General features: G+C 34.5%; 1 protein-coding gene across 1 annotated transcript in view; it reads right to left on the bottom strand.

Moving 5' to 3' along the window:
- Window positions 1-4,099: 4,099 nt before the first annotated feature.
- The window catches only part of LOC142332897 (maltase 2-like), a 32,819-nt gene continuing 12,768 nt past the window's right edge, over window positions 4,100-24,150 (bottom strand). The window contains exons 6-10 of the mRNA XM_075379589.1: window positions 20,445-20,643; window positions 16,563-16,806; window positions 12,187-12,382; window positions 6,704-6,847; window positions 4,100-4,389 (exon numbers count right to left, since the gene is read on the bottom strand). Of these exons, the coding sequence (XP_075235704.1) occupies window positions 4,140-4,389; window positions 6,704-6,847; window positions 12,187-12,382; window positions 16,563-16,806; window positions 20,445-20,643 (1,033 nt within the window). The 3' untranslated portion in view covers window positions 4,100-4,139. The remainder of the gene's footprint in view (window positions 4,390-6,703; window positions 6,848-12,186; window positions 12,383-16,562; window positions 16,807-20,444; window positions 20,644-24,150) is intronic.

The following is a 24,150-nucleotide window of genomic DNA, read 5'->3' as shown; positions in this document are numbered from 1 at the left end:
TCTTGCAACTTTTTTCAAAGTTTGTGGCTGGATATTTAATACAGCTCGTTCAATATTGACTTTCAAGTGTTCAAGTGTTCGTGGTTTGTTGCCATAGGCTTTTTCTTTGAAGTAGTAACCCCATAGAAAAAAATCCGCCGCAGTCATATCTGGAGATCTTGGTGGCCACAAGCCTGACCGATAACACGATTAACGAAGAATTCCTCGACGAAATCAGAAGTTGAACATGCGTAGTGCGATGTCACACCGTCATGTTGTAGCCGGCAGTGTCTGTCTTCCTCTTCCAAGAGTGCGATGAAATGAAATAAAATATCCTGATATCGTTATGCATTAATGGTGTACTCGAAAAAAATAGGACCGATTATTTTCTTCCGCGATATCGTACACCCCCACGCCCGACTTCTGCGGGTGTAATTGTTTTTCGTGATAAACGTGGGGAGTTTCAGCGCTCCAAATTCTACTGTTTTGACTGTTTACGCAGCCATCCAAATGTAACCGTGCTTCATCTGTGACAAATAACGAATCCATAACGTTAATTCCCTCACGCAGAAATCGACGGAACCGTTGGCAATATTGTAGCCGTTTTTCTTTGTCGGGCTCAAGAAGTCGATGAACCGTTTGAATGCGATAAGGTCGTAATTGTAATCGTTTGGTCGCCCGATGAACAGTCGATTTAGACAAATTAATTTCAGCAGAAAAACGTCTGATCGATATATTTGGCGAGGCGAGTAATCGGTCTTTGATTTCAGTGACTGTATCTGTATTCAACACTGACGCAGGTCTTTTGTGTTCCTTGTTATTAACAGAACCGGTCTCTCAAAATTTTACGACTAACCTTAATACTGATGTTTTGTTAGGAGCCGGTTTATCTGGGTACTTATAGCGAAACAAATCTTGTACTGCAACCACTGATTTCTTACTGAAGTACGACTCAACAAAGGAAACACGTTCATCTAGCGAAAACACCATCTTGTCTCTAGCAATACACTGAACGTTATGATTGCATTGTTGTTACTATCGGTAGTGTTCTACTGCGTCGCCGCGATGTTCAGATATTGGACGAGTCCATTTCAGTAACGAGTAGGGGAGTAAGCTTGACTTTTGAAATTTCATGGTAGAGTGATTGATGGGTTGCGTTTTATATGGGTCACTCTGTAGAAGTCAGTACAAGGGGTGATTTTTGGTGTATTTTTTTTTTTAAATTTTTTTGTAAACAATTATAAAAAACTCTGTATAAAAATATTTTTGCTAAATTGCACGCCCACTCCAAAAAATTGTAATAATTTTGAAACGTTGTAGAAAGAAATAAAGTAGGTTTTTTCGTTACAGTTTTTTCTGCTAGCATCACGTTGTACATAAAAAATTTGTTCCCCCATCAAAGTGGGGTCTTAACCCTCCTTACACAGCCCACATCCAACATCCAACTTAGCAGCCTGCTGCTATGTTGTGACGTCACAGGTGAGCGGTAGAATTAAATAAATTAATAATATTTAAAGTGGCCGGTAGTACCACCACACCCGCGCGAATGAAATACGTATGCGCGCGAGCTTTAGTTAAAATCATTGAATTAAATAAACAAAAAATAATGTATTTAAATAAAATGATAAGAAAATGCTATTTAAAATCAGAAAAAGCTGCGTGACGGGAAAGTCCTATAATTGTGTTGTCAGATTTTATGTTATTCTTCAGTTAATTAAATATTTATTAGTGGATCAGTCCCTCATATAAAGTGTAATACATTTTTTTTTATTTACTCGCTCATTGTGTAATTTAAATAAAAAGGTGATATGAATAAATGAAAGCCGTTCTTGCTTTTTTAATAATGTTTATTTTCAATTTACACGCTTTTAAATGAATTTTAATAAAAACATTTTAAACTCTGAAAATGAAAACTAATAGAATAATTATATATAACTTTCAACAAACTTTTTTGTAAATTCTAAATAGACGATCCCTCACATTTCTTATTGATGGGGATTGAATTTTTTGTAATTTCTTTGCTGCAGGAGATTTTCAAAAAAAATATTCATGGTGGAGGGAAATTAAGGCTAATTAAATTATAAAACGTTTCTTACAAAAATACTTTTTTTTTAAATTTTGATTCGGGGTTTTCTATTTGAAAACCACAAAAATGAATATACAGGTTGATTCAGGAGGATAAGGCACTACTTTGACAATTCATTCTACAGACCAAAAAATGAGAAAAAAGTTCATATAAACATAGCTCCGAAAACGCTTAGTTAGTGAGTGTTTCAGGATGAAAGATTTCGCCCGAGTTTCAGTTCCTCCGGGTAAATTAAGGCTTTCTAAAATTCTGGGAAGGTCAATTAAGGGGCAAATTCAATTGTTTCTTATGGTTTTTGAGCTGGGAAATCGAAGAAAATAGGTCCCAGAACTGTATCACTCTTAGTTTCTAAGATATCCCATGTAAAACGCCTAAAATAGGGTCAAAAAACACATTTTGTTTACGTTTGACGTACAATAACGTTGTTAAATTGGCAATAAATTAGTAATGTCAACAGAAAACAAATAAAATTTTAAAAATTTCGACTCTTATTAACAACAAAACCGACGAAAACTTGTGTCTACGTGTCTAGTAGGTACAATAATTTTAGACCTACGGAAAATAAGTTGGCAACACTGATTTTTTTCATCATAATTTGTTTAAATGCTACTCATTGTTGTCAGTTAATTGTGGTAATATGTTAAATAACCTTTCGCTGATCAATCGTGTTTGCAGTATTACGTCGAATTCTTATCGTAAAAATTTCAGAAAACTGTTAAGAAGTGTAATTTTGTATTAATTTTACAGTGCATAAAAATATTTCTGGAAAATATCCCCTTAGCAAAACGAAATGTATTACCAACTTGATGGAGCTCCTATAAATTTCACTAATGAAGTAAGGCTATGTCTTGATGAAAAGTTTGCTGGTAAATGGATAGGACGTTGAGGGCCGGTTAATTGGCCACCGATATCCCCAGACTTCACTCCGTTGGATTATTGTTTGTGGGGATGGTTGAAAAATGAGGTTTACAAGCAAAAAGTAGACACGCGATGAACTGATTGCTCGGATTCTTAACGCTGCAGCTATAATCAAGGAACGCAAAGATACCGTTAAACTGGCAACACAAAATGTTGCACAACGCATTGAACACAATGGTGGCATTTTTGAAAGTTATTAAACCACATGAAATACTACTTTTTGTACAGCATTTTATCATTATCACAACAACAAAAAAACCGTAAGTATTCTTTCTTCCTCCAGTTATTTTCTACTGTACATAACGAAAAAGTTTTTTCAATCTGTTAAAAATTATTCTATTTTGTTAATAAAATTCGACATGTTTAAAATTTTATTTGTTTTCTGTTGACATTATTTAAATTAATCTTCTTATAATTAAATTCTCTACAATTTACGTTTAAAAATGTATGATTTATTGCCAATTTAACAACGTTATTGTACGTCAAACGTAAAAAAATGTGTTTTTTGACCCTATTTTAGGCGTTTTACATGGGATATCTTAGAAACTAAGAGAGATACAGTTCTGGGACCTTTTTCTCGATTTCCCAGCTCAAAACCATAAGAAACAGTTGAATTTGCCCCTTAATTGACCTTCCCAGAATTTCAGAAAGCCTTAATTTATCCGGAGGAACTGAAACTCGGGCGAAATCTTTCAGCCTGTATAACTCGCTAACGAAGCGTTTTCGACCTATGTTTATATGAACTTTTTTCTTATTTGTAGTCTCTATAATGAATTTTCAAAGTATTGCGCTGTTCTCCTGAATCAACCTGTAATAATAACCAGAAGGAATGTCAGATAGTTAGATAAATATTTTATAAATAACTGACCATGAGCAAGACATATCCTGTTGATTTACACTCTCGCCTCGCTATTTATTATAAGGGAAGTATATTTTTAATAAAGATTGTGTTGTTACACGTAGCTGTTTAAATTTATATATATATATATATATATATATATATATATATATATATATGCATTATTAAAAAATCAATGGCAATAATAGTTTCTAGCTATTGACATTTTATAAGGATGATGACATTTTTAGGTATATTTTTTTTAATAGAAACAAAATTCCAGCAATTTTATTGTAACATTTTTAATGTAATTTTTCATTAAAATCTATTTTGACGAAGTAAAAAAATTATTGCTAATAAAAACAATAACGATGAATTATTTTTCATTCCATATAAAGAATTGGCTGAATTAGCGGTTTTATTTCGGGATGGATCAGTTGTAATATTTGGTAACTGTGTGGTAGGGTTAATAACATTGACATGTGTAACCAATACTACTGCTGCTTTTGGTCTTAATATTAACACTTTCGATTGTACATGCAATGATAATTTTGTTTCTATAACGTCCCTGAAAAATAAAACAAAAAATATATAATTATTAGTATCATTTTTATTTTATAAATTAAATCTTAACAATATATATATATATATATTTAATTGTGGATATTTTTTTCTTTTTCGAATATGTACAGCGTTTATAAAAAAGGATGATCAGAATTGAAAACCATGCATCTGTGCAGACACGTATGAATGAAATTTGCACCGTTTGAAAGTGCGCGTCTTAGAGCTTCAAATACTGGCCACCAGATAACAATACTGTCGCTCAAACGTACGCTAACCTGTCGTAAACAACTTGGCGTTTATAAGTTTTTTGTAAAACAAAAAAAAAAAAATCATAGAAATCTTGTTCATAATATTCAGTAATCGAAATAAAATATCAGATTAAAGAAACAGTGCCCATTATATTGTTGTTACAAAATTGCTGATAAAAAAAAAATACTGCTGATACAGGAAGCGATGAGATTTTTTATGGGTACAAATTTTACAATAAATAATTATGATTAACAATAACTCTCAGTTTTTTTACCTTATTTTAACATTCATTTATTTTTAATTCAATATTTTTTTGTTTAGAACTAATTTTTTTAATTTCACTCCAAAGTTAAGGTCTGTTGCTCACAGAATTAATAGTTTAATTAACTAGGCTAATTCATTGATTAATTAAATCCATAAATAATGACTAAGAATTTTTCCTCCTCCAGAAGTTAAGGAATAATCCAAAAATAGACTCAAATTTCCAAAAAGAACTTTATCTCGCATTCATGGATTTGTATAGTATAGGGGGTCCAGCAGAAGCTTACACTTTTATTACGTTGAGTCATTTCAGAGATGATAGATTGTACATCACAGACAACAGGGTGTCTCAGTATATATCACTAATGGCTTGTAAGAAACTCATGGAATCTGAAGAGACAAGTTATTAAAAGACAAGTTAACTAAACGAAAATAAAATACATTCTCCCTTTTGCTTGTTTTTCTGGACAGTTTCACGTCTTTCAATTTCTACATTTCTGTTTGAACTGATCAACTATTTCAGCTTACTGAAATTCACTATATTAATTTACGCGTAATAAAAGAGATTAACATTCATATGGCTTCGTGAACTATTACCAAATCTTTTTTTTTTTTTGTCTTCAGTCATTTGACTGGTTTGATGCAGCCCTCCAAGATTTCCTATCTAGTGCTAGTCGTTTCATTTCAGTATACCCTCTACATCCTACATCCCTAACAATTTGTTTTACATATTCCAAACGTGGCCTGCCTACACAATTTTTACCTTCTACCTGTCCTTCCAATATTAAAGCGACTATTCCAGGATGCCTTTAAGTCTATCTCTTCTTTTAACTATATTTTTCCAAATGCTTCTTTCTTCATCTATTTGCCGCAATACCTCTTCATTTGTCACTTTATCCACCCATCTGATTTTTAACATTCTCCTATAGCACCGCATTTCAAAAGGTTCTAATCTTTTCTTCTCAGATACTCCAATCGTCCAAGTTTCACTTCCATATAAAGCGACATTCCAAACATATACCTTCAAAAATCTTTTCCTGACATTTAAATTTATTTTTGATGTAAACAAATTATATTTCTTACTGAAGGCTCGTTTCGCTTGTGCTATTCGGCATTTTATATCGCTCCTGCTTCGTCCATCTATAGTAATTCTACATCCCAAATAACAAAATTCTTCTACTTCCATAATCTTTTCTCCTCCTATTTTCACATTCAGTTTTGTTATTTCTACTACATCTCATTACTTTTGTTTTCTTCTTGTTTATTTTTTTAATGCGATAGTTCTTGCGTAGGACTTCATCTATGCCGTTCATTGTTTCTTCTAAATCCTTTTTACTCTCGGCTAGAATTACTATATCATCAGCAAATCGTAGCGTCTTTATCTTTTCACCTAGTACTGTTACTCCGAATCTAAATTGTTCTTTAACATCATTTACTGCTAGATCCATGTAAAGATTAAACAGTAACGGAGATAGGGAACATCCTTGTTGGACTCCCTTTCTTATTACGGCTTCTTTCTTATGTTGTTTTTCAATTATTACTGTTGCTGTTTGGTTCCTGTACATGTTAGCAATTGTTCTTCTATCTCTGTATTTGAACCCTAACTTTTTTAAAATGCTGAACATTTTATTCCAGTCTACGTTATCGAATGCCTTTTCTAGGTCTATAAACGCCAAGTATGTTGGTTTGTTTTTCTTTAATCTTCCTTCTACTATTAATATCAAATCTAAACTATTATTATTATTACAATATATATTTACATCAAACAGATATTTATAAATTATTACTTAATTAAAATATATATATACCCCTCATTATAACCAGAATTGATGCTTGATACAACTACACTCAATTTTTCTGGAAGTTTAGGCACAAATTCTCCCAGCAACACTACCTCTCTTTCACTCCCAAAGTTTATTACAGTCACATAAGTTTCATTTCCAGGTAAGCTCCTAAAAAAATAAAGAAAATACATAATTTATAATATATAACCTATATTCTCGATTACAGTTTGGAGAATTGAGGTCTCCTAGATATAATAAACAGATATAATCTTATAGCGATGCGATAAAAGTATATAAACCAAAAATATTACCATATTATCCGTAAATATTTTGTAACATTTTTAATAATCATTGAATAAATTGTAAGATTTTGTTCATGTAATAAAATTTTCCTTTAATAAAATCCAGGAGGTTAAATGTATCACACACACACACACAACTGAAACTCGCACTGAATGTCATGGACTCGTTAAAAAGCTCGATATTTTGGTTCGCATCAATTGAAACAGTTTACTTCACATAACAAATCGATATTTGCGGTATGCAAATCAGACGTAATGAAACTAGATCCTTTTTAAAACGCAAACGGCGCTTTGTCTTCCAACAATGCTCGGGCATAGAGTTAGGAAGTAGCTTTGCTACCGGCAAGTAACCAACCGGTTTTCTCGATGTTACTGACGTCACAATTTTGTTATCACCGATGATGAAAAGTAAGTCGTCTAAAATAACAGCCATCGAAAACGGTCACGGTCCAACCGTGAAGAACAAGCACAAGGCACATCGAAAACTGACACATAAAAAAAAAAGCTGAGAACACAGATGTAGGACTTCTGTCACGGGGCTTTTTTTGAATGCACGGCTTACACAGAATTTAATTAAAAATATTTATCATATTATTTAAATAAAATATATTTTCCTTTATTTAATTTAATGATTCTAACTAAAATGCCCGCGCATATCGTATTTCATTCGTACGGGTGTGGCGGTACTAGCCGTCACTTAAAATAGATTTTTACATCTTTACATGTTTTTTTATAATTATTCACAAAAATATTTTTTTGTGAATTGCCTTTTATAACTCTTCAACATTAAAACCATTTTTAGGGGTGGGGATGAAATTTAGCAAACCTTTTTTTTTACAAAAGTTGTTATCCTTAATGTTATCCAAAATGTTATATATTAATATATCCTAATTATACAAAATCTGGAGGTTATTTCGTTTTTCCCCTTTATTTCCCATCCCGTGACATTTTGAATTGAAAATGTAATAACAGAAATGGCCGTACTACAGAAATTTTATAGCAAAGTTTGGTGAAAATCGGTCTGGTAGTTCTGGAGATATAAGACGATTTACATGCCAACATTACATACATACACACGTACGCACATTTTTTTCGCGGAAATCTCGAGATCATATTTCGGTTTTCCGGGGTTCTGAGGGGTCAGTTCGTCATAAATATCTTCGTTACGATGGGTCGTTTCGCCTGTACTATTCGGCATTTTATATCGCTCCTGCTTCGTGCCGTCAGGGCCTCACTATACCCAGTACTGAACTGGGTGTCAGCCCATATCCACTGGCGACCAAATTGCTCATTTTTCGGCTATACGTCCTGCCGATTCTAACATATGCTTACCCGGCATGGGAATCTTTGTTGAACTCCACGTTTCAAAAGAAATTAGAAGCCGTTCAAAACATAGCGTTGCGGACGATATTTGGAACACCACCGCGGTCCGTCAGAAACGTCACTCTTCGCTACGATGGGGGACTACACACCGTATCCGAGGTGGGGGTGGCGCATGCACGGAGACTGTTCGGAAAAGCGGCCGTGTCCGAACACGGCCAACTCCGGGACATCTGGCGAAAGGACCCTACTCCACAGGGTATACGAAAAAGACCTCATGCCGTATTAAACGAACCACCGTAAAGAGGCGGTATGAAAGTCAAAAAATGACAAATCAGGCGTAGGAGTCTGTATATCGCGTACCCTATAAATGGAAACCGCGCGAAAATTCCGGCCGCGAAAGTGACCGTTTTCGCAATTAAATTTTGTTAAAACTATAAAAAGCTAGACAATACCCCACACCGTCCCACAAAGAGACCACAATTTTAATTAGTCAGAATATGTAAGTGTAGTATACTTAAGTTTGTTTCTTAGTTTTAATTTTTTTTATATGATTCATATAAGTTTTAAGTTTTATTTAATTTTGTTATTTTAGTTTTTAACCTAGTTTTAAGTTTTATATTAGATCTTTAATGGGTTTTAGTTTTCTTTTTAGTCTTTTTGTTATCCGAGAATGGGCCCTTTACACCCATCTCGGACTTTGCTAAATTCTATTCACTTTTGGTTTTATTTTAGATTTTATCTGTGATATTAAGTTGTAAATTTTATTCATCTTTTAGATTCGTTTTACTTTCTTTTATTTTTTTATTAAAAAAAATTCCGGGTGATGATAACGCGCAGGCGTTTTTTGCCCCCTCCCCTCAAAAAGAAACATATCTTATCGTTCTCAATAAACAAAGGATGGTGCATAGGTTTATTTGATGATGTGCTCACATTTTTATTTAGCTGCTGGAATGGAATGGAATGCAAAGTTGACGGGAGTTTATTTCTCCCTACTTATCGCAGAACCTGGACACAGTCCCTTGCTGCTGGATCATTCTAATCGGGCTTGTTTTTTTTTTAAAAGGGTTATTTTATATCTCGGGTCTAATTTTTCAAGTTTTGGTTGTTATTATTTAGTTAATTTAGGGAATGTAAAAGTAGGAAGAGAAAAGATTATGGAGGTAGAAGAATTTTGTTATTTGGGACGTAGAATTACTAAACCTGGCCGAAGCATGAGTTATATAAAATGCCAAATAGCACAGGCGAAACAAGCCTTCACTCAGAAATATAATTTGTTTACATCAAAAATTAATTTAAACATCAGGAAAAGATTTTTGAAAGTATATGTTTGAAGCGTAGCTTTATATGGCAGCGTAAATTGGACGATCGGAGTATCTGAGAAGAAAAGATTAGAAACTTCTGAAATGCGGTGCTATAGGAGAATGTGAAAAATCAGATGGGTGGATAAAGTGACAAATGAAGAGGTATTGTGGCAGATTGATGATGAAAGAAGTATTTGGAAAAATATAGTTAAAAGAAGAGACAGACTTATAGGCCATATATTAAGGCATCCTGGAATAGTCGCTTTAATAATGGAGGGACCAGTAGAAGGAAAAAATTGTGCAGGCAGGCAACGTTTGGAATATGTCAAAGAAATTGTTAGGGATATAGAATGTAGGGGGTATACCGAAATGAAACGACTAGCACTAGATAGGAAATCTTGGAGATCTGCATCAACTCAGTCAAATGACTGAAGACAAAAAAAAGAAACCGCTCTATCCGTACTAGTCACCACTTTAGAATTTTCGTATTCTATGCTAAATTGAAAATTTTTTTTTGGTGCACCGGGAATTATGTCTGACTTTTTAAAGGATATCTGTAGACTTGCTCTCTCTTAGCTTCCTGTTTTTAGATCCTGTAACTTTTGAATCGATTCTTCTTTGAGCCAGGTCATCCGCAAAAGTGAACCGATTTCGGTTCTTTTATTTTTGTCCCAATTCTTATTACTTTTTTTTTTCTTTAACTTTCTTAAGTTTAGTACAATTTTTTTTTACGATGGAAGGTTGGTTGTTCATCTAAAACTACGTGACGTAGTATAATCCGTTTACAAGTATAAACCGAAAAAATTATGTAGAATACTATATGTTATTTCTAATATAGTTTTGTTTTATTATTTTTAAAAATTATTTAAATATTTGCCATATTTTATTACTAAAAAAATCCATATAAAAATATCAAATCAAGTTTTGAAAATTACCTGACACCAATAGGGGGGAAGACACCCGCTTTGTGACGATTTCGGTTGCCACACCAACTCCTCCGTTCCTAGTCCTGATGAGCTCGGAGGTCGTCTTTTAGATCTTTTAAACTTAATAACACAACACAGCCATCACTTTGGCCTTTCTCAGGATTCCACCGATGTAAATGCTTCGGCAGGCATTTCCATCGGTGTATTTACACAACTTAATTCAAAAACCGATTGGCTACAAAAGTGTACAAGAGAAAAGGTACTTCATCTATTTCGCCTAATGATTTCTAATGAATAAAATGTTCAGCATTTTAAAAAAATTAGGGTTCAAATGCAGAGATAGAAGAACAATTGATAACATGTACAGGAACCAAACAGCAACAGTAATAATTGAAGAACATAAGAAAGAAGCCCTAATAAGAAAGGGAGTCCGACAAGGACGTTCCCTATCGCCGTTACTTTTTAATCTTTACATGGAACTAGCAGTTAATGATGTTAAAGAACAATTTAGATTCGGAGTAACAGTACAAGGTGAAAAGATAAAGATGCTACGATTTGCTGATGATATAGTAATTCTAGCTGAGAGTAAAAAACATTTAGAAGAAAAAATGAACGGCATGGATGAAGTCCTACGCAAGAATTACCGCATGAAAATAAACAAGAACCAAACAAAAGTAATGAAATGTTGTAGAAATAACGAAGATGGACCACTGAATGTGAAAATAGGAGGAGAAAGGATTATGGAGGTAGAAGATTTTTGTTATTTGGGAAGTAGAATTACTAAAGATGGACGAAGCAGGAACGATATAAAATGCCGAATAGCACGAGCGAAACGAGCCTTCAGTAAGAAATATAATTTGTTTACATCAAAAATTAATTTAAAGGTCAGGAAAAGATTTTTGAAAGTATATGTTTGGAGTGTCGCTTTATATGGAAGTGAAACTTGGACGATCGGAGTATCTGAGAAGAAAAGATTAGAAGCTTTTGAAATGTGGTGCTATAGGAGAATGCTAAAAATCAGATGGGTGGATAAAGTGACAAATGAAGAGGTATTGCGGCAAATAGATGAAGAAAGAAGCATTTGGAAAAATATAGTTAAAAGAAGAGACAGACTTAAAGGCATCCTGGAATAGTCGCTTTAATAAAAAAATGGAAAAAAAGTCGCAAAAAAAATTGTGTAGGCAGGCCACGTTTGGAATATGTAAAACAAATTGTTAGGGATGTAGAGGGTATACTGAAATGAAACGACTAGCACTAGATAGGGAATCTTGGAGAGCTGCATCAAACCAGTCAAATGACTGAAGACAAAAAAAAAATGATTTCTAATAATATTGGTGCAAGTAACCGGTTGGCAGTTTTCAGAAGGACTAATGTGATATTAAATTGTTAAAACAAGTGTACTAGTAAAAAGCGCAGAAGACAAATGGTAGTTCATTGCACAATACTTACGTCACAGAGCTCTAGATAAAAAAAAATTGAACCGGTATATATTTAGTAATCAGGGTATTATGATCCTCTCTCCACTGACCTGCTCAATGTAGAGAAAAATATCTTACGTGTTTCTTTGTCTTTAATTCAGCCCGGCATGATTATATAAGGTTTACTTTTATGATATTTAAACTTTACGTTGTATTATGACACAGTTAATACGTTACCTGGTAAATACGAATACCCAAGTTGTTACATCATATGTTTTAATATCTCCTCTTTGAAATGTATCTCGGTTACGTAATTCAACTAATCTTTTGTATACAGAGTAATGACTTCTCGTTGAATTTTTTTGGGTTTCAAGATTTATTTTCCAGTAGGATGGATGGATCGGTTCCCATGGAATTTTTTTATTCGTGAAACCTGAAATAATTTTTTTATCTGTTTAATTTGATTTATTTAAAATTTACCTAATTTTATAATAATTAAATTTATATAAAGCGCTTACACTTATATTCGAAATCTCTTATAACTAACTTATGATTTATAAGTAATAAAATCACTGAAGAATATTTATTATTTATCCTAAAAGAAATAATTCTTTTAGTAATTTTGAAACTAATTTTTATTTCTGAATTTAATAAATGTACACTTTTAATCATACTCCTTATTTATTGAAAATTTTTGGTTTTTCCAGTGAAAAATGATTGTTTCAAAGTTGATTGTAACTGTAATCAAAGTCGTATTTCAATTGGTATAAAATTTTTTTGCTTATTAGAAAACGATTTTTTAAACCACAACAATTCCCTATATCACTTTTTTGTTGTTGTTAAATCACTAATAAATATTCTTTCAATTTAAAAAAAAATAATTACTCTTATTTTATCTTTGTTTAGATAGAAAATCTTATCAGTGTGTAGAATATATATGAAACTTCCAACACCAGGAGATATGACAGAAGAATTTTTATTCATTTTACTTCCGTTATGGCTAAATGAACGATGAACCTATGGACCCAGGATAGGATTTACCAATATCTATGTAATTCACAGTTTGAAAAAAGGGCAGTAACCGGCATAAATAGATACAAATTTTTTACTTTTTAAATTTACTTCAGTTTTTAAATTTAAAAAAAATTCAACAGGTACTTAAGAATTGGTTCTGGTTTCTTAATGATACACACTTTCTCTTCCCGAACTGTGTAGTATGCATATACAAGGCATGTTTTTTTAAGTAAGTACCTTTTTGATGTAAAAAAATTATAACAAAATTCTTTTAAAATAAAATTATGTTACCTGATACCCTGAATTTTAATCTACAATTCTACATAATTTCCACTTATAATAAGGTACTTTTCATATTGTATGAAGATAACCATATAACTGTTTTGACGTCTTTGTGTCGTTGACCGCCGAGTTGCTGCTTTAAATGAAGGAAATCTGGGCGCCAGGTTAGGACGATGTTGATCAGTTTATTCATATCCAAATGACTAGATGAATAGCTTGCGGCCGAAAATTTTTGTGAAGCAGCACGAAATTCCTGTACTTCTTTCTTTACTGTTTAGCCTCCGGTAACTACAGTTTAGATAATTCTTCAAAGGATGAATCAGTATGAGTGTAAGTGAAGTGTATGTAGTCTTGTACATTCTCAGTTCGACCGTTCCTGAGATGAGTGGTTAATTGAAACCCAACCACCAAAAAACACCGGTATCCACGATCTAGTATTCAAATCCGTGTATAAATAACTGGCTTTACTAGGACTTGAACGCTGGAACTCTCTACTTCCAAATCAGCTGATTTGGGAAGACGCGTTCACCACTAGACCAACCCGGTGGGTCTGATATTCCCGTACTGCTCATGCTACGCCTTCTGTTTTGGATTGGAAGACGGAGTTTCGTCAAGGTCTCACAATATGACTCTTTTTCTATTTCCTGTTTAGACTCCGGTAATTACCTTTCAGATAATACTTCAGAGGATGAATGAATATGATATGTATGAGTGTAATTGATGTGGTTAATTGAAACCCAACCACCAAAGAACACCGATATCCACGATCTAGTATTCAAATTCGTTTAAAAATAACTGACTTTAGTAGGACTTGAACGCTGGAAATATCCACTTCTAAATCAGCTGATTTGGGTACACAATATGTCTCTGTATTTACAGTTTCACCCCAAAGCAAAAAATCAACAAGAAACTGCCTCTATTTATCCCAAAACACAGTTTACAGGGGCTATATTGTTTGTTTGAACTTCAGTTTCTTGGGAGATGACTGTGTCTCTATTCTATGGACTGTTCTTTTGATTCCGGTGTAATCTGTTTGATACATCCATGTCTCATCACTAGTAAATAATTCTGCTTAAAAACGGATCGGCTCCATCGCTGATTCTCGTACAAAAATTCAAAGTAATCGCTAAAAGTTTGGTTTTGTGAAACTTAGCATTTTTGGTAGTACCTAAAACAGCAACTGTGTCATGAGTTTGTCCGTAATTTATTATATTTATGTAATTTTGTTTTTAATACAGTTCCTTTTTGATAAAGGCTTATTATTATTATTATTATTAATTTTTAATAGATAAATTTAATAGGATCTCATTGGGTTCTTATTACATACAATTGTTGAAGATTTACCTCCCCTTTAATTTTACACGTTTTATTCATTTATTTTTGTATTTTTCCCTTTAGATTTGTGATACTGTATGATTGTTTCAAAAGGTTCCTTTCAAAAATTATAATGTGTTTTGTATTACAGTCTATCTGTAATAAAAAAAAAATTACATTTCCTGAAAACCCAACAAACAAATCGCGTTGTTAATCAGTATGAAAACGTTTCTTCAAAAGTGATTCCGCTCACTCGTAGTCACTGTTATTAATACATTGTTTCTCGTCAAAGTTTAGAAAACTCAGTTGACATGCGAGGTGGGAATAGGGGTTGCTGGACCGGCAACTAGCTTCTTGCTACCTAAGATATCCTGTTACACCCGCCTTTTAGCAAAGCCGATACTATATCAGAAGCTTCAGCTAGAAATACTGCGCTTCTAACACTTTAAAATTGAAGTGTTGGGGAACAATTTCGAAAAAGATTTTTCAAAAAGATGAACTTCGTTATGTTTGGTAAATGTAGGATGGTTTAATTAAACTTTTCTGGACGGATTTGCGCGTAATCTTTGCTGCACACTCGATTATATTTATAATGATTTGAATTTATTGTAGTATCTGAACAAAAACCATAATCATACAGGTCAAAGAAGATAACTTAAGATCCCAGAAGATATTCTTGTAGGATTTTTTGGACTACTGATGAAGGTAAAATGATTGTTACCATCGACTGATTGCTGCAATTGTTTCATAGTAACTATGTCAATGCTTTAAGCGATTATTATCATCAGTATATCGTTGAAAAAATTTTCAGAGATTCAACCTACATCCTGACATTCATCAAACAAAGGCTTTCTTCAACGATGGAGGATCCTCTGAGGCCACGAAGAGTACCCTAGCGCCCCCTGACAACAAATGGCAACAGATTCAGACAGAGTTCAAGAACAGGTGGCTGATCATGAGTGGAGAAGACCCAAGAGAATTCTAACCGATCGCTTTGGCCAGGTACACATTGCAGCCTTGACCTTGACTTCAGGGTCATACAGCAACCTTAACATTGACTTTCGTTCATAAATTAGTTTGCTTTACATCAAGGTCATCTTTCCTTTCTTTTTCCTGTTTAGCCTCCGGTAACTACCGTTTAGATAATTCTTCAGAGGATGGATGAGGATGATATATATGAGTGTAAATGAAGTGTAGTCTTGTACATTCTCAGTTCGACCGTTCCTGAGATGTGTGGTTAATTGAAACCCAACCACCAAAGAACACCGGTATCCACGATCTAGTATTCAAATCCATGTAAAAATAACTGGATTTACTAGGACTTAAACGCTGGAACTCTCGACTTCCATATCAGCTGATTTGGGAAGACGCGTTAACCACTAGACCAACCCGGTGGGTGCATCAAGGTCATCTACCAGTCTTGATCTTAACGGAATTAACACAGATCGATTCAATAAAAATAAATATGGGTATCTAAATGATTTTTTTCAGTGCTAAAGCAATTATAAAAGGACAGCCTTTTATAATGTATTAAATTTAAAGATAACTAAAATAAAGGATTTTTTTCAATATTACTTCCTCTAAATTACTTTTACTTAGACTACACGTCAAAGTATTTCTTTACTACTATAAAAAGTACTTAGCTATACTTTTATGTAAGAATTACTTTGCCCAATTAACAGCCAGTTCCTTGTAATAATTAAAATCAAGATATCTTTTCCACGATTAAATATCACTTATGTTTTAGTGGGTCTGATGTATCAAACTGTAGCAGTCTGTTTGGTCAGCAACAAAGAAAGCAAAGGAAAATCATTTCCTTCCTTAGTCTATAATCAAACCTGACATTAAAGATACTTTATTCTTGAAATAGAAAAGATTTTCATTTGATTTAAGATTGAGTTCAACTTTACGTTTTTGACACGAATATATCCGTGTTTTTGAGTTGTATTTCTGCAAAAAAGTAATAAAAAAACGGGTAAAAAGAATTAAAAGAAATACTATACCAGCATTTTGGGTATTATCCCATAGAAAAGGTCCTCGTTCAGGATCTCTAACGTCAATAGATCCGCCCCCGTTGTTATTCGGATCACGTATCTGATCCTTTCGAATTTTATTATTGGATTGCCCGAGTTCTTCTCCTTGATATGTTACTGGTGTCCCAGGCATTAACATAAGTAGCATGTTGAAAGCGTCTACTGCATCATCCCCCATTCTAGTTGCCACCCTTTTATTGTCGTGGTTTCCTGTCTTTATTAAATAAATAAATAACAATTAATTTTCTTTTATAAACAAGACTAAAAGTTTTCCTTTTTTTGTAGATCTTAGAAAGTGAATTTTAGGGTTAATACGCACTGTCTGTTTTGTTAAAACTAGAGAAGAGTCGCCGTCGCTTTTGTTATTTGAACACCTTTTCTCTTCACATTAGTCTAACAACAAATCACAAGCGATGCAACTGGGTTTTTCAGCCATGGAATTTACGCTTGAACAGGTGTTCGGCAGTGTGTTGGTGGAAGTGATGTTTCACGTTCTATAGCGGAGTATGTTTGAATGAATTTGTGTCTGATATGTACGATTTTTTTGATGTGAGCAGCTGTATTGAGGTAAGCGAAATTGTATGACTGATTTACTGACAAATGTCTGCAAATTTTAAGCAGTTATTTTTTTCCCAACATATCTTACCGAGAAGAACGTACTTTGAAATCATAAGAAGTAATTAGGAGAAACCCCTTGAAGGTATGGTTATGAGGAATATTCTAACGGCAGAGCCATGTTTACGGTAGATCGGAATGTGCAGCAGGGATCTATGCTTACACCCGTATTCTGGAATGTTGTCTACGATGGAGTCCTCAGGCTAACGTTCCCTAAGGGTGTTGCCCCGGCCGCTTTCGTCTACGTCTTGGTTCTGGTCGTAGTAGGTAGGACCGACCATAACGTGATGGACAGGGGCAACGAAGCCATCGCATTAGTGAGAGAATGGCTACTCGATAAAGAATTGCAATTGGCTCCGGAGAAAACTAAAGTGTATCATGGCTGGATGGCGGTATCTGGTGCATATCTGTTTTCTTAGTACAAGATGTCTCTGTCTTTTCTGTAATTCGGTGAAGTACCTTGGGACGGGAGGCGTTCCTTTAGAAGACATGATCGAAACCATGATTAAAGTAGAAAAGATGGTGGCCGCGCTGAGCAAGCTTCTCAGCAACGTGGACCAAGATTTTTGAGACGATGCTCCAGTATTTTGAGCTTGACCCTTAATATGGGGTACCTACCTAGTTAACAGCCCTAAACATACAGCATAACAGACTTTCTGACCCTTGAGGGGGTCCAGAGAAGATGTCTCTGCGAGCATGATCGGGCTACATAACGACCTCCTCTCAGTTTCATATAGTCAGTACGCCACCGATAGATTTGCTGCTACGGTTCAACGACAACTTGTAGCGAGGGAGGAGGAGAGAACATCGTTTTTCGGTGTTCTTCTAGACAGGTATAGACAGGTGGCAGTCAAGATAGGATGCATCTGACAAGGGAAGATGGACATTCAGGATAATTAAACGTGTCGAGTCGTGGGTTAGTAAGGGTTTTGGAGATGTAGACTGTTTTCTTACTCAATTCCTATCGGATCATGTCTGTCAGGTAGTATCTGTACACTAGAGGGCGCAGCAAAGACGCCTTGTGCTCGTATTGTGGCCCCCTGGATGATGTCGAGTACGTGATTTTCGTACGGTGGACGAATCCAAGGGCGCGGTTTCAGGCCCGTTAGATACAAACAACATAATCGGTGTCACGCTGGCTAGTGCCGTGAGGAGGAATGTGGTCTCCTTGATAGTAAGGAGAATCATTACGGGGAGGGGACTGGAGAATTGGGTGGAGGTTAGCCTGCGGAGATAGGAGGCGTCCAACTTCATCAGTTAGAATAGATTAGGCCAGCTTAGCTCCAATGAGGGTTTGAGTCGTTGTTCTCGCTGGTTTTAGGAAGTACTGCCCAAGCAAATTGAAGAGGAGGAACCAAGATAGGGTGATGTTTAGTCCGTGACTGATGGTTGAGAGCCAGCCCTCAACCGTCGCTGCTGGGTGCCCTCGGGGGACGCTTGAAGCCACTGCTTGGAAACGACACAGGTAGAACCCGAGACACTCGTGGGGATGATGTGTGTCTGCTTAGGCGATCCCAACCCCAAGCTGTGTGAGGGGGAGGGTTTTGAAGGAAAAAGGGAAGGTTTTGTGTGGGTTCCTGCTTTTGAAGGAAACCCCACGCACCCAGTAGTACGGGCTGCTGGGCGTCTGGTTGCAGATTTTCCTTCCTCCGACGTAAAGAAAAAAAAAGCCAGATTAGGTTAAGTTAGACCAGGTTGAGTTTGGCTCGGGCGCGGATGTACTTGTTCTGTCGATACCCGCGGAACACCGCTGGGTTCCTTGCCATCTCTTTCTAATAGGTAGGCATCTCGCGACTCCTCCCGGATACTGTGTTGTGCTTATGGCGGGTTCGGGGTTTAGTCGGTGAGAGGCCTACTGGTACACTACCATCGGTAGAGATTTCCCTCTTCCGACATAAAAGAAAATTTTGTTAATGGATTGAAAAAGTCTGTCAGCCTCAGAGTTATATAATTTCCTCTAGAAAAAAAATTATTTCCTTTTAACAAAATAGTCTCTTCTAAAAATCTAAGAAATGGTTGCATCTCTTTACATTAATTTCTTCCTTTTCCTATAGCATTTTTTTGCCTTCCAATTTTCATAGGTACTGCCATTAATTTGCATGTAAAACGTTAAGTGCAGAAATATGCGCGCGCATGTCAGAGATACAAATTTTTAAGATTTCTTTTAATGCAACAAGATGACACTTGATTTTATTCAACAATCTTTCAGACATATTTTGATGCAGCTCTCCAAGAATCCCTATCTAGTGCTAGTCGTTTCATTTCGATATACCCCCTACATCCTACATCCCTAACAATTTGTTTTACATATTGCAAACGTTGCCTGCCTACACAATTTTTTCCTTCTACCTGTCCCTCCAATATTAAAGCGACTATTCCAGAATGCCTTAATATGTGGCCTATAAGTAATATGTGGCCTTTTCTTTTAACTATATTTTTCCAAACGTTTTTTTTTTCATCGATTTGCCGCAATATATCTTCATTTGTCACTTTATCCACCCATCTGATTTTTAATATTCTTATATAGCACCGCATTTCAAAAGCTTCTAATCTATTCTTCTCAGATACTCCGATCGTCCAAGTTTCGCTTCCATATAAAGCGACACTCCAAACATACACTTTCAAAAATTTTTTCCTGACATTTAAATTAATTTTTGATGTAAACAAATTATATTTCTTATTGAAGGCTCGTTTCGCTTGTGCTATTCGGCATTTTATATCGCTCCTGCTTCGTCCATCTTTAGTAATTCTACTTCCCAAATAACAAAATTCTTCTACCTCCATAATCTTTACTTTGTCTATTTTTACATTCAGTGGTCCATCTTCGTTATTTCTACTACATTTCATTACTTTTGTTTTGTTCTTGTTTATTTTCATGCGGTAATTCTTGCGTAGGACTTCATATATGCCGTTCATTTTTTCTTCTAAATGTTTTTTACTCTCAGCTAGAATTACTATATCATCAACAAATCCTAGAATTTTTGTCTTTACTGTTACTCCGGATCTAAATTGTTCTTTAATTCATGAAATACAAGTTTCATAAAAATGGAATAAAGTTACAAAAAAAAAATCAAAATATACTGGGTAGGAGTTGAAATATAATTAAAAAAAGAGATTACCGTGAAAATTTAGCAACATCGATCCCGATTTGCTTTTTGTTTTTAGAACAAGAATGAAAACATTAAAACAAGTGTCATTTAGTTGCGTTAATTGTATTATTTAATGAAATTAACTTACCACCCAGTTACCCCAACTTCCATCTGGTATGTAGTTATAATAAGTATCGATTATATATTTATAAATTGTTGAATTTAATTCATTGCTAGCCAATAAAACCAAGAAGAAATTAAACGGCATATGTGCACCAAGATGTGTAGAATTTCCGTAATACTCCATTACATAATCAATACTTGTGTATGACTCAATTAATAGAATTCTGAAACAGATTTTAATAAATAAATAAATAAATATAAATTAAACATATATGTTTATGAAGGGACAGGCTGTCGCATATGTTAAACATCTTTAAAGATTTTACCAATTATGAATATTTAGGTGGGGTTCATTCTGATAAACAATATGCTGATTTAATTAAACACTGTGTAAAATCGTTTCTTATCATTTAATAATAAAGCCACACGTAATTTTAATGAGCTTTTTTACAAAATTGCCCAAAAATGAGTATAATGTATTTAGGGTGTATATGTACTCGTATGTATGTTTCTTCCACTATAACAGCTCAACCGCTGAACTGATTCAGATGAATGACCCCGCGTTGGAATCCTTACGTTACCGGAAGTGTCATAAGCTATATATATATATATATATTATACAGAAGAGAATGTCCTAACTGATTCATTGACTCATTATCAACGTACAACCAAAACTCTTATAGGTAGAGATTTAAAATTTTCAGGGTACATTCGTATCTTTCAGTAGACGTGCACTAAGAAAGGATTTTGCGAAATTTTGATTTTTAAGGGGTTCTGTACGTTCCACGACGTGCAGGCCGGTGCTGCGATCTAGTGGGTGCTAGCGCTCACCGGAGAGTTAAGCTCGTACTGGTATTCGGCGCTCGAATCTGATCCACGGCGGTCACGTCATACTCTTAATCCGGATGGACTCCATTATTTGTTCAGATGAACGTTAACTTAATGTTGTATTTAATTTTATATTTTTTATTTTTATATGTCAAAGTATACGTTATGTTAAAATTCATTTCATTAACTGTCAAGACGACAATTCATTAAACCATTATTCAACAAGCAACAAGGCGTTGTCTTCATTCATTACCCGTAAACATACAGTCCAACCTCGCTCTATAACCGACCACATCTCTTCAGGTTCAAATCGATAAAAAATTAAATTTCATGTTAACAGAGCTATCTGTTGGACGTAAAAGCAACATACGCTATACTATGTAATATTTTACGATTCCATTGCGATGTTTCCGGTATGTGTGTCCGCTATAGACTAAAAAATTACTGGACCGATTTACGCGTGGGGAAGAAGGGCGAAAGGGATATAAGGATAAATCGAAAAAGGTAGAAGGGGAGGTAAAAAGGGAAAATGGAAAAAGAGAAAGGAGAAACGGGGAAAAGGAAATGGAAAGGGAAAAGATAAAAAAGAAAAGTGAAAGGGGAAAGGGAAATGGGGGGAAGAAGAAGGAGATTAAATAAATTTATTTAAAATGAAATAAAATAATATTAAATTAAATTTAAAATTAGTATATAATTAAATTAAAATGGATTTAAAAAATTAGAATTTATAAAGCAAATAATTGAAGATGTCAGATCCAATAAAATTGGTCGAGATTAAAAGCATAGGTAAAGAATGGAAATGAAGTAATTCATTACATCTGTCAAATAAGTAATATTAATACATCGTGTGCGCGCGCAGAGCAACAGAATTAGTGAGCGAATGCTCCAGAAGAATGCCGCTAAATTTTACAGCTGTATTTATCTGTTTAAAATAATGAAAAGAGTTCATAATAAACATGTCTCCGGAAAAGGCTTTATTTTTAAATTAGGAATAACAAAGAATTTTACCATGATTTCTGCTTGCGGTGAAATGAACCTATACCGAAATTTATCGAAAACCGGGGAAGAAGGGTGTAAGGGAAAAATCGAAAAAGGGCAGAGGGTAAAAAGGGAAGAAGGGTGAAAAGGAAATGGAAATGACAAAAAAAGAGGAAGAGGAAAAGGGAAATGGGAAAGGGAAGTAAGGGAAAGAAAAACGAGAAAAGGAAAGAGGATGGGGGAAATGGAAATAAAGGAAAGAGAAACGGGAAGGCAGAGAAAAAGCGAGGCATGATCCTCGGATTGTGACGGGAAGCTCAAGTAACCATAGACCACGGGCGAAGCCGCGATGGGGATGCTAGGTTGGGATTGTAATAAATTTTTTGTTTATCTTTATTGAACTATTTTAATTCATTCATAAAATGGATTGATCTAACAAATATCGTTCAATTTAAGTTTTGGATAAAATTCATTGTTTATCGTATATTCCTTCAGTATTTTTCATAAAAATTTTTATTACCGTTTTATCAGGATTTAATGAAAATCGAAATACATTGATTAAATATTTTTTATTTATAAAAAAATAAATCTGCTATTAAAAAAGCATTGCGAGTGAATCTACAGTGCTACATCTATATTGTCGGCGAATTCGCAACGAGGTACGCTAGTTTATATATGTAGTAGTGGAAATTTACCGGTTGAAGCACAAACTTTAATGAATTGAATTAATGAACTGTGAATCTCTATCACTGTGTGAGCTAGGTTTGAACTGAATGATTTGACTCAATCGAATGAATAATATTAAATTTACGTCATATAACAGAAAAAAATGTTAAATATACGGGTAAAATTGTTGGATTGTTCTTTTCAGGCAGACCTAACATTGCTGATCGCATAGATAAAATTTCCATTAATTTGAACGATATTATTTCTTTGAGCCTCCAAAAGCGCAAAGATCAGCTTCGGTGAGAGCATCTACTTCAGCTGGACCCAGTACTGCAGTAGAGATAGAGTCCGGCTCATCCGCCGCGAAGACATCATCGCTTATAAGTTTAGATTCGCTAGCAAAGATGCTAACAGCACCGGCGAAAGTTTCATCAACTGACATCAGCCGAAGAACGTCACTGGAATCCGAAATAGAGGAAGACGATGCCATGTCTGAGGCCTCAGATACGCTGTCATCAGAGGTTGAGGCCGTCAGAAGAATGGAGAAACGCAAAAAAGGATGGCCGAAAGGAAAGCCTAGAAAGTAATTTTATTGGATCAGAAGTTATAAGAAAAAGTAAAATTTTGATCATTTTTTGACACATGAAAATGTGAAATATTGAACCCTTTTTTTATTTTTTTTTTTGAAGTGGGATGGGGCTAATGACCAAAGGAATCGATGCCCCTAAAAACCTCAAAAAAAAAGAAGATATTATTTCTGCTGCCCACAATGTGAAATTTTGGTTAATTTTTTATTAGACTTTAAACACATATATCATTTATCTTACATCTTTTTTTTACGTTGTATTGACGTGTCTGTTTAATGCATTATTATGTTTCGATCAGAAGAAAAGATTTTTATTTCCCGTTTAGTTAGCGCTATAGCTTTAGAGGGGAACGTATTGTAATCGATCCAATTTCGTCGAATGCGGTTTTCACCGCATCTTAACGTTTTGACACCTAAGAAACCCCAAAAAACCGGATGGAAATTTTCCAGATGTCAATGTACGTGTGTTTGTTCGGTGTTGGCCTCTGGATTACCTTATATTTTCACAACTACCGGGACGATTTTGACCAAACTTTGTCTGATTACTTATATATATATATATGGGGCATTAATTCCATTAAATTATCGATTTAAAAGGTCAAGGGTGTGAGACTAGAATAAGGTCATCATCACTATCTCGAAATTACAAATTTTTTTCGTTATATTCTTCTTA

This window comes from Lycorma delicatula, chromosome 12 (genome assembly GCF_047948215.1).
Source record: "Lycorma delicatula isolate Av1 chromosome 12, ASM4794821v1, whole genome shotgun sequence".
Taxonomy (NCBI): Eukaryota; Metazoa; Arthropoda; class Insecta; order Hemiptera; family Fulgoridae; genus Lycorma; species Lycorma delicatula.
This window is presented reverse-complemented; position numbering and strand designations above follow the sequence as displayed.